Source organism: Dendrobium catenatum, unplaced genomic scaffold, assembly GCF_001605985.2.
Source record: "Dendrobium catenatum unplaced genomic scaffold, ASM160598v2 fragScaff_scaffold_1567, whole genome shotgun sequence".
Lineage (NCBI taxonomy): Eukaryota > Viridiplantae > Streptophyta > Magnoliopsida > Asparagales > Orchidaceae > Dendrobium > Dendrobium catenatum.
Genome location: NW_021320029.1, coordinates 507,329 through 522,152, shown reverse-complemented (window position 1 = coordinate 522,152; position 14,824 = coordinate 507,329). Strand labels below are relative to the sequence as shown.

Sequence of the window (14,824 nt, the reverse complement as noted above, 5' to 3'; positions counted from 1 at the left end):
TAAACGGGTGAATCCAAATTCAAATTTTTTTATTCTGGTTGGCGGGTCGAGTCATTTTTTGACACCCCTGCTTTTCCATTTGATAAAGAGAATGACTAAACTGACCATTCACCATTCCTTTTCATTCAAGGCTCCCCATCATACAACATTTGATGTATGTTAAAAGCGAATGCATGACGCCCATTTGATGATAATCTTCATATATCATAGTGTCTCCTCCTATAATGAGAATGGCCAACCAACCATGATTGCATGATGTTTGATGTTTCCTATTATTTGTTGCCTAAAAGCTACAAATGATTGATCTTCTATGAGTGGGGGATGCCAATGTAAACTTTCAAACTCTTTCTAGGCACTTGTGACCAAATACAAAAGATCAGTAGAGTCTTGTTGTATAAAATGTAAATAATCCTATCAATTTTATGCTTGTTGAATTCTCATGTTATATTTAAATAAAATTAATATTTATTATATCATTCGGTTCAAGCTGAGGTCATCCCGGACCTCTAATTGAAACTTGGTTCGACCTTTAGTTGAACCCCGGTGGAACCATCAAATTTGAAGCTCTCATTCTTCTAGTTCGTTATCGGTCTTATTTTCACAATTTTGAAAAATATATTAATTAATTGAAAAATAAACAATAAATATATTAAAAAAATCAATTTGTTTTCATATTATTATTTTAGACACAGAGAACAGCAATAGCCTATGGCGGGTAATAAAATACGATTGATCCAGCAATAGATTGCCTTTTCAACGACTGGAAGGACGCTCTGTATCATCTCAACTGCACCACTGCTTCTCTGATATACTGAGCGAGCGAGCGAGGAGGACAGAGAGAGAGAGCGACAGAGGGCGAGGGAGGGAGGGAGGGAGGAGAGAGAGCGAGGGAGCGGGAGGCATGGCTATACAAGTCCGGGCCATGTCTTTCCACTGCTTATCTTTCCTCCCAAGAATCAAGAAAAATTCGAAAGAAAACGCCGCAGCTCTTCCTACTCTGCTTTACATCAGCAGCCGACGAACTATCCGGTCGCTGGTCCGATCAAGCACCGATTCATCGAGTAGCAGCGGCCGATGGGAGGAGTTCTTGAAGCAGCTGCCGACTCCAATCCCTTGTCTCAGCGACGTCATCTGGCCCTCGGCAGGTTCCGTCCTGTCCACCCTAAATTTCCTGAATCAGATGCCATATAAGGATAGGTTTAATTAGGTTTGGTTTTGGTCTGACCAGGAGCGTTTGCGGCCATGGCAATACTTGGGAGGCTCGATCAATTGTGGGCTCACAAGGGGCTTTCATTCACAATAGCTCCCGTTGGCGCGGTATGCGCCGTCCTCTTCGCGGCTCCGAAATCCCCCGCCGCTCAGGTTTGAATGGTCCATAATGCCATATCTTTTGTTTTATCTGATTTATTGAAGCTATTTATGTCTATGACATAATTTTGATGTAGGACAAAAGTACTTTTATTTCTCGAAATTGCAGTACTTCATAGAAAAAGATAAGTATAGAACATAGTGTCTGTGCAACTCATCTTAATTTAGTAATTTAGTGATTGAGTGCATTGGCTCCAACCATAAAAACTTGGCCAAATTATTGAATGCTTTGGCTGGAACCACAAAATCTTTTGTTCAAGATCTCATATACACAGAATTTGAGCTTAAATATGCTTAAAAGAAGCCTGTAAAAGAGATGAAGCTTTTTGAGACCACTTACTATATTCCCAAAGCTCTGTTTTTCCATCAGAAATTGCACTAACTTAGCAGATGAATTTAGGCTTAAGTTAAACCACTACGCCAGTCCTTGTACATGATGGTGCGGGCTTATATCAACTAGATGACCATTTCATTTTCATAGCGACACATCATATGCAAATATTATTATGTATGAAATGCTTTAAAGGATTTGGAATATAAATTGAGTTGGAACACATAAAGGAGGAAAACGTGTACAACAGGTCATCAAATTCCGAATTAAGGAATAGCGACAACATGTTTTATTAATAAATATGATCCTTAAATATGACAACATTACCAGCGTACTATCCAGGATCCTTAGTTCATCTCTGCCATGAAATCACCATATCCAGGATCCTTAGTTCATCTCTGCCATGAAATCACCATCCATAAGTTCTTATCCATCACTGCTTACTGTCATGCAGATTTAAACATGGATTGTTCTATGAATGTCAGTTTACTTTCCAGAATGTATATATATTTTAAGTTAGAGCTATTAGAATTATTACATTGGCATATTAATATTGTCACATGTGTCCAATATTAAAGCAGAATTGTATATTATTTATTATTATAATATGATATTTTCATTCATTATATATAATACGTCCCCAAAAACCACTTTAATCAAGCACGAATCTTGAGGTTTATTTTGAATGAGAAACTTTCAATATTAAATTTGAGACCAGCTGAACTCCAATTTCAACAAACTTACAGTCAAACTGAGCATCTTGGCAACATGAACCTAATGATATATATCAAAATTGGTCTAATCCAAGCCAAAATGGGCTCAAATCAAGAGCTTAAAATATATTTGGAAGCTTCAGAGCATTAATTAGATGACCAAATGATCTCCGAGTATGACATGTTTATGGTCAAATTGAGTGGCTCGACAAGATGAATCCAACGAATGTTTCGGCACGCAACCATTTTTTTTTAATATTCTTATTGCAGGCTAAAATATACGTGGCGATAGAGTTAGAAATTTTCGTCTTGACGTTGTATGTATATCCAACACACAAACAGAAGATGAAAGAATACTAGGATTTTTATATGGAAAACCCTGAAATGGGAAAAATCATGAGGCCATGCCCAGCTGAAAAAGATTCCACTAGTGTTTGAATTGATTACAAGTGACTGATTCTTCCTTGAATTAAGGATAACTAGATTACAATAGTCAATCATCTATTTATGAACGGAAGTCCAGCGTCGGTTGTTAAACGGGCATAAATACAGTGTCAGTCAGTAGCAGGGTGAAAAATCCAACGATAGTTGGAGGCTGGGCAGAAATCCGGCATCATTTGGAGGTCGGGCTAAAGTCTGGAGTTCGTCGGTGGCCGATAGAAGTTCGGTGTTAGTCAGTGGCAGGGTGAAAAATCCGGTGATAGTTGGAGGCCGGGAAGAAATCCGTCGTCACTTGGAGGCCGGGCGAAAGTCTGGAGTTTCTCGGTGGCAGGGCAGAAGTCCGACATCACTTGGCAGCCAAGTGGAAGTCCTGCATCGGTCAGCGTCCGGGTGGCGGTGGTCGAGGAGGAGTCTGGTGGCAAGAGAGCTCTCTTCCTTCTCTTTCTTCTCTCCTTCTCTTCTTGCTTGGGTCACTCATGAGAAATGAGGGGTCTATTTATTATTTTTTTGAGAGGGACATAACTAGTAAATAGGAGGAAGATCAATGATAAATTGGGAGTGGCTTTAATGGATGGCCGATGTTGAATCCCTTGATCGTGGACCATTTATTGTGCCTTTGAATGTCCTAATGATATCATAATTCGACGATCTTGGGCTCGTTGGATTCGTTTTGTCAAACCGCTCGATTCGACTACAAGCATGTTACGTTTGAAAACCGTGTTAATCCAAATTATAGTTTGAACATTCTAAATGCACTTCAGGTCTTTGATTTGGTCTCATTTGGGCTCGGATTGAGTCAAATTTGGTGTCGTTGTGTTCATATTTTTGAGACGTTCAATTCAACTATATGTTTGATGAAATCAGAGTTTATATGATCTCCGATTTAATTTTTAAAGTTCTCAACTTGATTTTGCGTTGAGATTCGTGCCTGATCAAGATAATTTTTTAATGATATATCAATTCTCATCTTTTGTATATATATATATATATATATATATATATATATATGTTCACTTTTGTATCAACATATTGCAAAATTCAATGATATTCATTGCAATTATATCTCTCTAACCGTTTCTTCCATTAATGTTGTATTTTCTGCTTTTTTCCGAACCCAGTGTGTTTATTCAAGTTCATCACACAAGGATATAATCCCCTACATGTATTGATGAAGCAGAGCCATAAAAATAGAGTACCCCCATCATTAGATAAGCCATAAACCTTTATCGAAATATTCAGGAGGTAAAGAGTTATCTTTTTCCACCAGAAATTGCAAAACGATGCAGCTGACATTTGGATCAGCCAAACAACTATTCCAAGTCATTGCAGGATGAGTTGTGTTGTCAACAGTAAACTGTATTCCAAATTAACTTAGTTGATTTAACCAGTTTATAGTCATCGAGCATGATGAACTTAATCCTTAATTTTATGCAGAAATACAACATGTTTGTGGCTCAGATAGGCTGTGCAGCAATTGGAGTATTGGCGTTGTCCATATTTGGTCCAGGCTGGTTAGCAAGGGCTACTGCCCTTGCGGCATCTATAGCTTTCATGACTGTTACAGGCTCCATTCATCCTCCTGGTACGCCTCTCATAGCTTGAAGAAACACTTGAAAATGTTTAACTCTTACAAGCACGCTTGCTTATGTGGGTATTTAAATTTCAGGTTTATATTCTAGTAAAAGTGGCCAGAAGTATATGTCATGGATTCTCAGTCATATATATTTATAGAAGAAATGCTAAAAAATTTTCAATATAGGTAGAAAGACTGCCGAAAGCCATCTAGATCCTTTAGATTCCGCATATGACAAATATCAAACATTAATGGGTCATACCTGTTTCATTGCAAACTTCAACTAATCTGATGGGAATCCCAAAGGCCAGAGTTGGACTATACTACTCTGCAGCTCTTTTAATTCTTAGGAATAATAAAATAGGGCTTTCAGAGTAGTAGTGAGCAGATTTTTCTTTCCATATAACGCTGGAGCTTTCATCTAATATTTTGTTGGTGGTTGTGCTTTTATATGAAAGGGAGATTCAGGGTGTCTCGAGCCGAACTCCAAACGACTGTAAGATTAGTTGGTTTGCTCCATTCGAACGGCAAAAAAATCCGTTATCGGTGGAGGGTGAACAATGCGACACCAATATTGGCGTTGCATTGTTCACCTACGCGATTTTTCTGTATGAATCGGATTTGTCGAAAAAACACTCAAAAGAGGAGAAAGACGGTTACCGTGTAAAATAGAGTTCGATTGGAGATGAATCACAGCATTTTGGAGTGAAAATGAGATTTTCGGCTGGAGATGCCATAAGTATTGTGAAGTAGGGAATCAGCATTTTATATGTAGTGTGCTGAACTTAAAAAATAACTTGACCCTTGGACTCCTTTTGGTGAGCAATAGCTAGACCAATAATGTTCGTCTTTCCCAGAGGTTCTTGCAAATTGCAATAATATATAATGAAAGGGAGATTCGTCAATAATTTTCCTCTCAGTTTTCAGTTTTTTTTTTTTTTTGTATCAGCACATTAATGAATTATCAAAATGGGATAGTCTGCTTTAACGCTTTCATAAACTCTGTGAGAGCTGCAGCTGCTAGCTTGCCAATCTTGTTCATTGACGGTGCAAAGTTCCATCATTTGAATCTCTGGTATGCATTGTTTCCTGGAGCGACTGGTTGTCTGCTAATTTGCTTAATTGTAAGTTCTTCTTTCCAATTGCTTATTTAAACATAAAATGTTTTCAACTAGTGCAATAATTCCTGCCTTCCTCAATTATTGCAGCAAGAGGTGGTGACTTTCTTGAAGAGCAACTACAGGTTTTGAACACGAAACATGATTTGTCCTCTTAATCCTTGGGAAGGCCTGTTTCAACCCCAATTATGCTGGAGCTGGCCTGAACTACCTTGTAAATTTCACTGGTAACAACCAAATGACAAATATTTAGTTAATATTCGCCAGGGCCTCTATGTTCAGTTCTCCTTATCTAACTGTCAAAATTGAAGTATTTGTACTGATAAAACCGATTTTCCCTATGAACAATAAAGGGAGGAAAGTGAAATATGTATATCTCATTTTTTTTAGAGTTCATCTGTATTTGTTTGAACTTTGAAGGCGTAGAGGAGAAGAAGAAGACATCGTAGAATGGTTATATTATCGCAATGTATTAGAAGACCCATAGAAGCTTATCTACTAGAGCATATGCCAGAGCTGCCACATTTGTATTAATAGTGGGGGTTTTAACTAACGAGAAGCCGATGTGAATCAAAACTAAGATTTTGTTTGGGACAGTTTTTTTATTGCTTCTTAAAACTGCTTTCTAGTTAAAAAATAAAAAAAAATTTGTACTAAAAAACTGCTACTCTTCAAGTAGTAGTAAGAAGGCCATCCCAAACTAAGCCTAAAGGAAAACTGCTTCCCTACCACCACTAGTCACTGTTGTCTTGGAATTATTATTGCGTCCTCCCACCTGATGTAGAGATGCGTCCTCCCAAAGCTAAAATCGCGCTAAAAAATGAGAAATGCCAAGCAAATACCGAGCAATACCAAACAATAACGAGGAATATCATCATGTGAAGATCAATACCGAGCTATACCGAGCAATACCGAGCAATACAAAAAAATACATAGTTTTTCCTAAAGAAAACTCGGTATGTGCTCGGTATTGTTCGATATAGCTCGGTATAACTCCGTATTGATCTTCACATGATGATATTCCTCGTTATTACCAAATAATATATGGCAATACCGAGCAAAAATCGAGTTTTTTGGCGTTGGGAGGACGCATCTCTACGTCAGGTGGGAGGACAATAAAAATTCGTTGCCTTGCCACCAACCATCATTATCAAACTTTACATTGAATTCATTTGAAACCAAAGAAAAAATGATTTATTGCATTTGTTTTACATTTAATCAAATAATTTTAAAATATTTTAAAAATATTATATTTATTTTTTATTTTACTTTGCATTCTTATTTCAACAAATCAAATAACTCCTAACTAGATTATTAATTAAAGATGATCAATTCATCATATAAAAATAGTGATAACTAGTGATTGAAATTTTAGTTTAAATGTATGAGCATCAACAAATTACTGGTTCAAATGCACGCCTACAAATTTATGACATTGAATCAGCAGTTTAATCAACTCATTTATCAAATATATTTTGGATTTATATTATAAGTATTATTCTTATACACTAAAAAGCGCTATAGTAACCTAAATTTGATAACTAGAACAAAATTAAAATAGCTAATTGTAAATAAATTTATTAATTTACTCTCCTGAAAGAATTACGGACACCGTCCTTATATTGTCAAAGAGAAATTATTATGTGTCGAGATTGGATATAGAGATTATTCGATTTTATTTCTCTGAACAGCAAAAGCGCAATAAAAATACAGTGTTGAACAGTAAAAGCGTAGTGATGAATAGTAACTGTGCTTTTACTGTTCACAGAGACAAAATCGAACGATTCTTTGTATCCTGTCTCCGCACGTAATAATCTATCATTGTCGAGGTAGGGAAAATTATTCTGTGCGTAATCTAGATGGGAAGAATAGTTCAAATTGCTATGTATTTATTAAACATTTGCTGAGTATTAATAAATACTCAATAAATATATAAAAAAATTAACAAATATTTAATAAATACTCTCAATTAAATATTTATAAATAACAGCAAATATCGGACGACTCCGCATAGAATAATTTCTCGTCGAGGCAGTGCCTTACTCGTTTAAGAAGTACTAAACCATTAAAAAAGCCGGCTGGACTTCTTGCGGAGGCGGGTTACTGTTCACAGAGACAAAATCGAACGATTCTTTGTATCCTGTCTCCGCACGTAATAATCTATCATTGTCGAGGTAGGGAAAATTATTCTGTGCGTAATCTAGATGGGAAGAATAGTTCAAATTGCTATGTATTTATTAAACATTTGCTGAGTATTAATAAATACTCAATAAATATATAAAAAAATTAACAAATATTTAATAAATACTCTCAATTAAATATTTATAAATAACAGCAAATATCGGACGACTCCGCATAGAATAATTTCTCGTCGAGGCAGTGCCTTACTCGTTTAAGAAGTATTAATAAACCATTAAAAGCCGGCTGGACATCTTGCGGAGGCGGGTAAGTAAGCCGCGCGAGATGGAAGACAGGTACTCGAAGAGGAAGGGGAAGAACCCTAGATCAGTGCTACGGCTTGCGCTCATTCTTGCAAACCTCTCCTTGGGTTTTACCTTTACCATGGAGAACAAATGCTCCGTTTGTAATACCATCGCGGTATATCTCTTCTCGCTTGTTCTCCCCATACCAAGCTTAGGCAAATTTTGTTTTTTGATCTGGACTTGGAGAGGCAGGGCCTTAATATCCTTGTTCGTTAAAAATTATCAACTTTGTAAGAACGGAGTGCATATATATCTTTTTCTGTAACACTTTGAAATTTATCTTGAGGAGTTGTTAGTGGATTATTTAAATGATCTTGTGATTCTTGTGGTCAGATGTGGAATTATTTTCGTTTAGGAGATTCTATAGTTTTGACTGGATGAAGGGGAGTTGGACTTGGGTCTGTATGTGTAATATCAATATAGGAGCGGAATGTTGGTTTGTTAACTGAGTCAGAATAAATTTACTTCCTTATTACTTTGTAAATTATGTTAAAACTACTGTTGTGTAGTTACCTTTCTCCTGTCCCAAAGCCACGGCTTTCTCATGAGTTTTAAAAGAAGTACCTCGATATACATTCTTCTTGCACTTTGTAGCGGCTAGGTTGCCCTCTTGTATGCAAAATGACAATATGACTAATATTTCGCTGCATGAATTCACTCCAGTATATATATATATATTGAACATTTTTAGTGGTTGAGCTGATGCTAATGGTCATGATACACTTAATTTACGCATTTCTATCTTATCATCCGTATCATACAAGCAATTTTTTCCTTAGATCATTCCTAATATATGTTGATCTGTTAATGTCCTGTTAATTTATTATTATTTCAAGTGTATGTATCCTGGAATGAAACTCTTTCAACTTTTTTTGTTCTTATTTCCTTTGCATCGAGTACACCTTTGTAATCTCTAATGTTGTTAAATGAATTACTTCGAGTACACCTTTGTAATATCTAATGTTGTTAAATGAATTACTTTGAGCTTAATATGGTTTTTGGTGTATTTTCGTTATTTTATACCCTTTTAAGCTCACTTTGTTTTGTGAAGTAGTTGTATTTGGTAATTACTAGAAGTGTATTACTTCTTCCGCTTAAACAAGCAAAAATTCAAACACGTATCTTGCTATGGTGTCATGAAATTTCTTATAAATCCATGCCTTACTCGGGATGAAACTTTGCATCTAATCTTAAGCTAGAAATTTTATTCAGGGTGAAACTAAATTAATTTTTTTAAAATTTTCCTTAACTTTTTATATCCGGGCTTGGGACCAGCATCGACAGTTTTTTTTTATTGAAAAAAATTATAAATCAATATAATCTAAATTTTCTTTCTCAATATAAGCGCTTAACATATCATTCATCGATTGATCTCCAATTCTATTTCACAGCCAATTTTTTATAATATGTGTGCCAGAAAATGCTCTTACAACGCTAGTTGTTGCAACGGGTAATACCAATGCCAATTTCAATAGTTTAAAAATAAGTGGATATATAATATCCTTTTTACTTTGGTTCATTTTCTCAGCATGACTTTATCTTTTAATGAAAAAAACTGATCATCAGATCGCATATCTATAATATAAGTATCAAACTGATTTTCAAAAATCGCTTAATCAAAAAGAGTAAAATTAGTTGGATAAAATTGTGTCATTTTAATCAACTTGTCTTTGTTGAATGCATAAAATCTATTATTAGGATTCAAATAGGTAATAGACAAAAGTAGCTAAGTATTTATTTATATAGAATGATTGTTCAACTCTTGAAGTTGCATATCAATAACTGTATAGAAGATTTCAACCCGAAAATGATATAAATTGTTATATCCTGAGCTCTACAACGAAGTTGGCCACGAGCAATCCATTTATCATCCATATGTGGAACAATTATTTTTTTGCTGCTCACAAAATGATTAATTCATAATGCGAACTCCATCAGGTGTCGCTTGCACGCCTAAGAGTTATTTCTAATTTAAGTCTTACCAAGTTGTTAGTTCTCCACTTTGTAATTAATTTAATGCATTCTCTCATTGTATCTCTTGAAAATGATCACGACGATTACACGAAATACAAACAATATTCATCACATTCAAAATTATAGTAAATAACAAAGCAATCTAAATAAGATTTTTTGCAACTGATACCAATGCTAACTGAAGCTGATATGAGAAGCTATGAATGTAATGCACTGATTTATTTCATTTAGAAATAGAGCCTTCAGACTATTAAATTCTCCTATCTTTGCTAGCATCATCATAATCTTGACTCCGTATTTTATAAATGCTCAATCCATAAGTTGAAAGAGTTGTTCAATTACTATTTTGAGACTACTTGCAAATGTTTCATGCACATGAGCAATCCCTAACAAACGTTCAATTATCTGACATTTCTTGTTAACAAAATATACTACAGTTGCAATTTGCTTTTTTGCAGATGGGTCACGTGATTTATCAACTAAAATTGAGAAAAACTTATCACCAATCTCCTTAGATATAAACTTAGTAATTGCCATTGTGAAAGCTCTTGTGATATCTTTCTGAATATCAGACACAATTAATTTTAAACTTTAATGTGCTTTCTTCAGTACCACATATTGTATGTCTTTGTTATGTTTAACTATAAACTATACCAGTTCAAGAAAATTATCCTAATTTTTTTATTTAGAAGATACATCATGTTCTCGAAAAGCTAATCTTTATCTCAAAAGACATCTTATGCAATTAATGGAAGTATTCAGGCGGCTTCGATATGCAATCGTAGTTTGATCTGAATGCTTCTGCAACACAAAATCAATTTGTTGATTCTGTTTCATTAGGTCTTCACAGCTTCGTCTAGCATTATTATGCACACTATTATGACTTCCTACAGGATGCTCAAATTTGTTTGTTTTTTTTTTCAATTTGAAAATTCATTTTTATTAAATGCATCCTCTTCTTCATTGCCTCTACCGCATGCTCTAAAAAGATAACAATATAGGCAGCATGCTTTATCTTTACATATGCTATACTCTAACTAATTAGAGTACTTGTCAAACTAACTAATATTAAAGTTTATGTCTTTCATCCCAAATTTACTTTTCGGAAAATCATGACTGCGAGGTTGAAATGACCCCTCTTTGTAAATACGTTATACGAACTTCATCTCGACTTTTAGGATTAACTCACTTATATGAATCGTTAATCTTGAATCCGTTGGAATATTTTCTACATTTAATTCTATATTTTTTTTGGTTAATCTACCTCCACTCGAATGCTCTTTTCATTTTGCTTTTCAACTTTATTGTTGTTCTAATCCATAGTATTTGATGCATTTGAATTTGATGATTGCTTGAAATGTCTTCCCATGGATGTTCAAACTCGTATTCAAAGATGTTCTAAAAGTATATCTAATGTTAAGATATAAAATTGCGGAATTCAAACAAATGTGTGCATTTACAATAGTTTGATATACCTTCAATCATATACTTAAATTAGATATCAAAAAACTTAAATCAAATCCTACAAAATAAATTATTGGCCCTTAGAACTTACAAGACATAAAAATAACTTCGCTGGAAGATCAAAGGTTCAAAATTAAGAGTTCAAATAACTTGGCCCTTAGAACTTACAAGGCTTCCTTCTACCTTGTAGGTTGAGGGAATCGGAAAGCAAGCCGAGTTGCCGAGAGCTGTCTCGGTGTTTTTTTTTTGGGGGGGGGATTAAATTTTTTTAAGTTTTTATCATATCAGGGAGGGAGGGAGGAAGAAACTGTTTGTTTTAGTTGTATTTTCAGAAAAAAAGGAAATTGTAGCTGATGCCCTTTTACAGAAAGAATGACTGCAGCAATATATGTATCTCTTAAGTTGCCAATGCTTATTTAGTTTTAAATATGATTCTGTTTCTGAAATTTATTTTGAATTGGATTGAAATGCTTTATTCATTATAGTTGTTTGAGTAATTCAGGCGTAGATTGATTAATCTATGAATTTTTTGGTTGGAATCATTGATATATTTTTGAAACTTTTAATTAGACTTTCATGTACAAAATTTTTAATCTGAAATGGTTTACAATAGGCTGGTTTCTGGTAAAAGTTTATCACTTATGTGTAATATTAGTGGTAGCCTAAGCGACAAGTCTTAATTTCTTCAATGATGTTCTTGCATAGTTATCTGATCTACTTGAATCGCTAATGTTTATCTACGAAACTATGTACGGGAAAGGGATTGATTGCTGCATAGCAAAGTCCCCTCTTTTGCTAAGATTATGTGAATATAAAACTGCTTATTTAATTCAACCTGTCCTTTGAATCTGAAATTAATTTGTTAATCCAAGTTATATTTACATATGATTATATTTATTTATGCATGTATCCGCGTCCAACAGATTGGAAAAAGCCTACACTTTGATATAATTTCTTTTCAACTTTCTTAATATTTTTTTACAGACGAATAGCTAGTTTTATTTCAATCAATCTGAAGTTGCTGTAAATTTTGGTATATGCATTTTATTCTTTGGTTATTGCTTATCTTCATTATTGATTAACATTTCATTTGAAGGGATTTGAACCTTGACCTTTTCAGTAGAGGGCAATGACAAGTAACACTTGGTCCTTTGGCTAGTGGCAACAATTTTTTGCTACTTAAAATACTCTTCTGGTCATTTTTGTTTGAGTTGGTCGGGGTTTTAGTGATTCTATTTTTATTCACCAAATTTTGCTTAACACTGAATATTGATATTAGCTTTTGGAAGGAATCTCATAGTTGCTCATCAAGCTCGCATTTATTCTTTTTCAAGTTAAGTTCAGCCCTTTTGCTTTGGTTTCTTTGATTAATTTTGTGGTCCATGACATGCAGGGAGAGATTCAGACCGGGCTTTCTAACGTAAGTTTACATTGCACTTCAACTAGTTTTCACTCTTTATGCATTTTTAAACGTATATCTTGAAATTAACCGCAGCATAATATTGCTTCTTTTGTTGAGCGATTACCGTACTCTAGAACTTAGTGTGTATAACTTTTTTGCTGTTCACCAAGCCTGTTGTTCTCATTATTTTCATTTTCGGTCATTATGATTCCAAAGTAAGGCACGTGTACAATGGTAGTTATCATTGCATATATTTCTCATACATGATGTTTCCCCAGTGATTTCAAACCACAATGTATTATAGACCAAAATTGAAACCCTTTTAGCTGTGTTTTCCATTTTCCAAGATCTTTGATTACAAGAACATGAAAACAGATGAAATGCAAGAAATCAAGCATTAATTATAGCCAAATAATGAAGCTTTTTTAGAGTTTCTCTAAAAATGAAAAAATAGTTACTGAAGGATATTTAAACAATAGCATCCTAAAAAATGCTCTTCTAAAAGTTATTTAGTTTCTTTCTGAAACCAACCATTTTTTTCCTCTTACCTTACCAATACATGTAGTATGTTATCCATTGTAGACTATGTTAAAAAAAAGCTGTTACCCTATTTACCATTTTATATGATGCAGAACAGACTACAATATATTTAGATTATGTATAGTGATGATGCAGAAGTTTCTTTATGTATGTATGGTCAGGAAAAGATGATAATATACCAAAGAAAATGATCAGGATGTATTATCTACTCTTCAAAAAAAATTCCATTTTCTATGAGTTTATTGGTCTTTACTTGCCTTGTACCTAATATTATTTCTAAAATTTTATCACTTGTGTAATATTAGTGGTAGCCTAAGCGACAAGTCTTAACTTCTTCAATGATGTTCTTGCATAGTTATCTGATCTCCATGGGGTACTTCGGAACATATTTTTAATACGTTATATGTATGATGGATGCCTCAGCTTGAGAGTTGAGTGACACATCATTGCACCTTGGTATTGCATCGGCTCATTCAGCTGCACATACAACAACAACAACAACATCAAGCCTTTATCCCACCAGCTGCACATATTCAATCTTTTTTTATCTTAATTGTTAGTCTATAATGTTCTTCACCTACAATGACCAACTTGAAAATCAACTAGACTTGTGAAGATTTTTGCCTTTGAAGTGCCTTGTTGTCATGATGTCACCAATATCACTCAAATACCCCCATACAATTTGCAAGTGATCTTCTGATGTTGTTTTTATGGAAGCCCAACTCTAAGCACCTCTGGTACTATACCGCTTTAGTGAGGACCGAGCCTCATTTTTAGGTACCCTATTTCTAGAGATTGAAATGAAGAAACTGAAGGAAACAAAAATTAGGCAACGAGGTATGTGATTTTCCCTGATTCTGCATCCAGTACCTATATTGATCAGATGTGCACAAGAACTCTTTGTATGAAAGAGGTACGTCAGATAATACAACATGATATATTCATACCCTAACCCATTTTCAACTACTCCCAGTACGTTAGACTGCAAGCGGCCTTCTCCCCTCGTGTAGGCTACGTTGCTACTTCTGCCTTCAAAAACATGCCCTTCCAACCACTTTGTTATTCTAGTGACCATGTGATGGGGACATCAGATTTCGACATGTGTACCATCGCCGGAGGCGCCGATCGACGGCCATGATTCAAAGTCTTTATTTTTGATGTTTTATTTTATTCATGTCATTTATATTTTTTGTCTTTTTCCTTTTGTACCCCTATGAGGGAATTAGTGTTTGTTGTTGCCCAAGGGCATTGTAGTCTTTTACTTTCTGTATGCTTGTTGAGCCTATATAAAGGCTTGGTCTTTGTATTTTGGATTATTACTTAATGAATGAAAATTTGCTCTCTTTTTTTTTATTTTTTTTATTTTTTTTATTTTTTATTTTTTTTTTGAAAATTTGCTCTCTTTGTTCTCTTTGTG

At 34.5% G+C, this 14,824-nt stretch overlaps 1 protein-coding gene and 1 long non-coding RNA gene across 2 annotated transcripts; both read left to right on the top strand.

Annotated features, from left to right (window-relative positions):
* Positions 1-822: 822 nt before the first annotated feature.
* LOC110114417 (transmembrane protein DDB_G0273707/DDB_G0273361) lies at positions 823-6,006 on the top strand. Its single transcript, XM_020847287.2, has 5 exons — positions 823-1,145; positions 1,229-1,362; positions 4,288-4,435; positions 5,444-5,550; positions 5,635-6,006. Exons 1-5 carry the CDS (start codon positions 902-904, stop codon positions 5,674-5,676), a joined length of 675 nt encoding a protein of 224 aa, XP_020702946.1. The 5' UTR covers positions 823-901; the 3' UTR covers positions 5,677-6,006.
* Positions 6,007-7,979: 1,973 nt separating this feature from the next.
* Positions 7,980-14,760, top strand: LOC114581160. The gene is made up of 2 exons (XR_003703010.1): positions 7,980-8,142; positions 12,859-14,760. It is a non-coding gene; the product is annotated as an uncharacterized LOC114581160 (long non-coding RNA).
* The last annotated feature ends 64 nt before the right edge of the window (positions 14,761-14,824 follow it).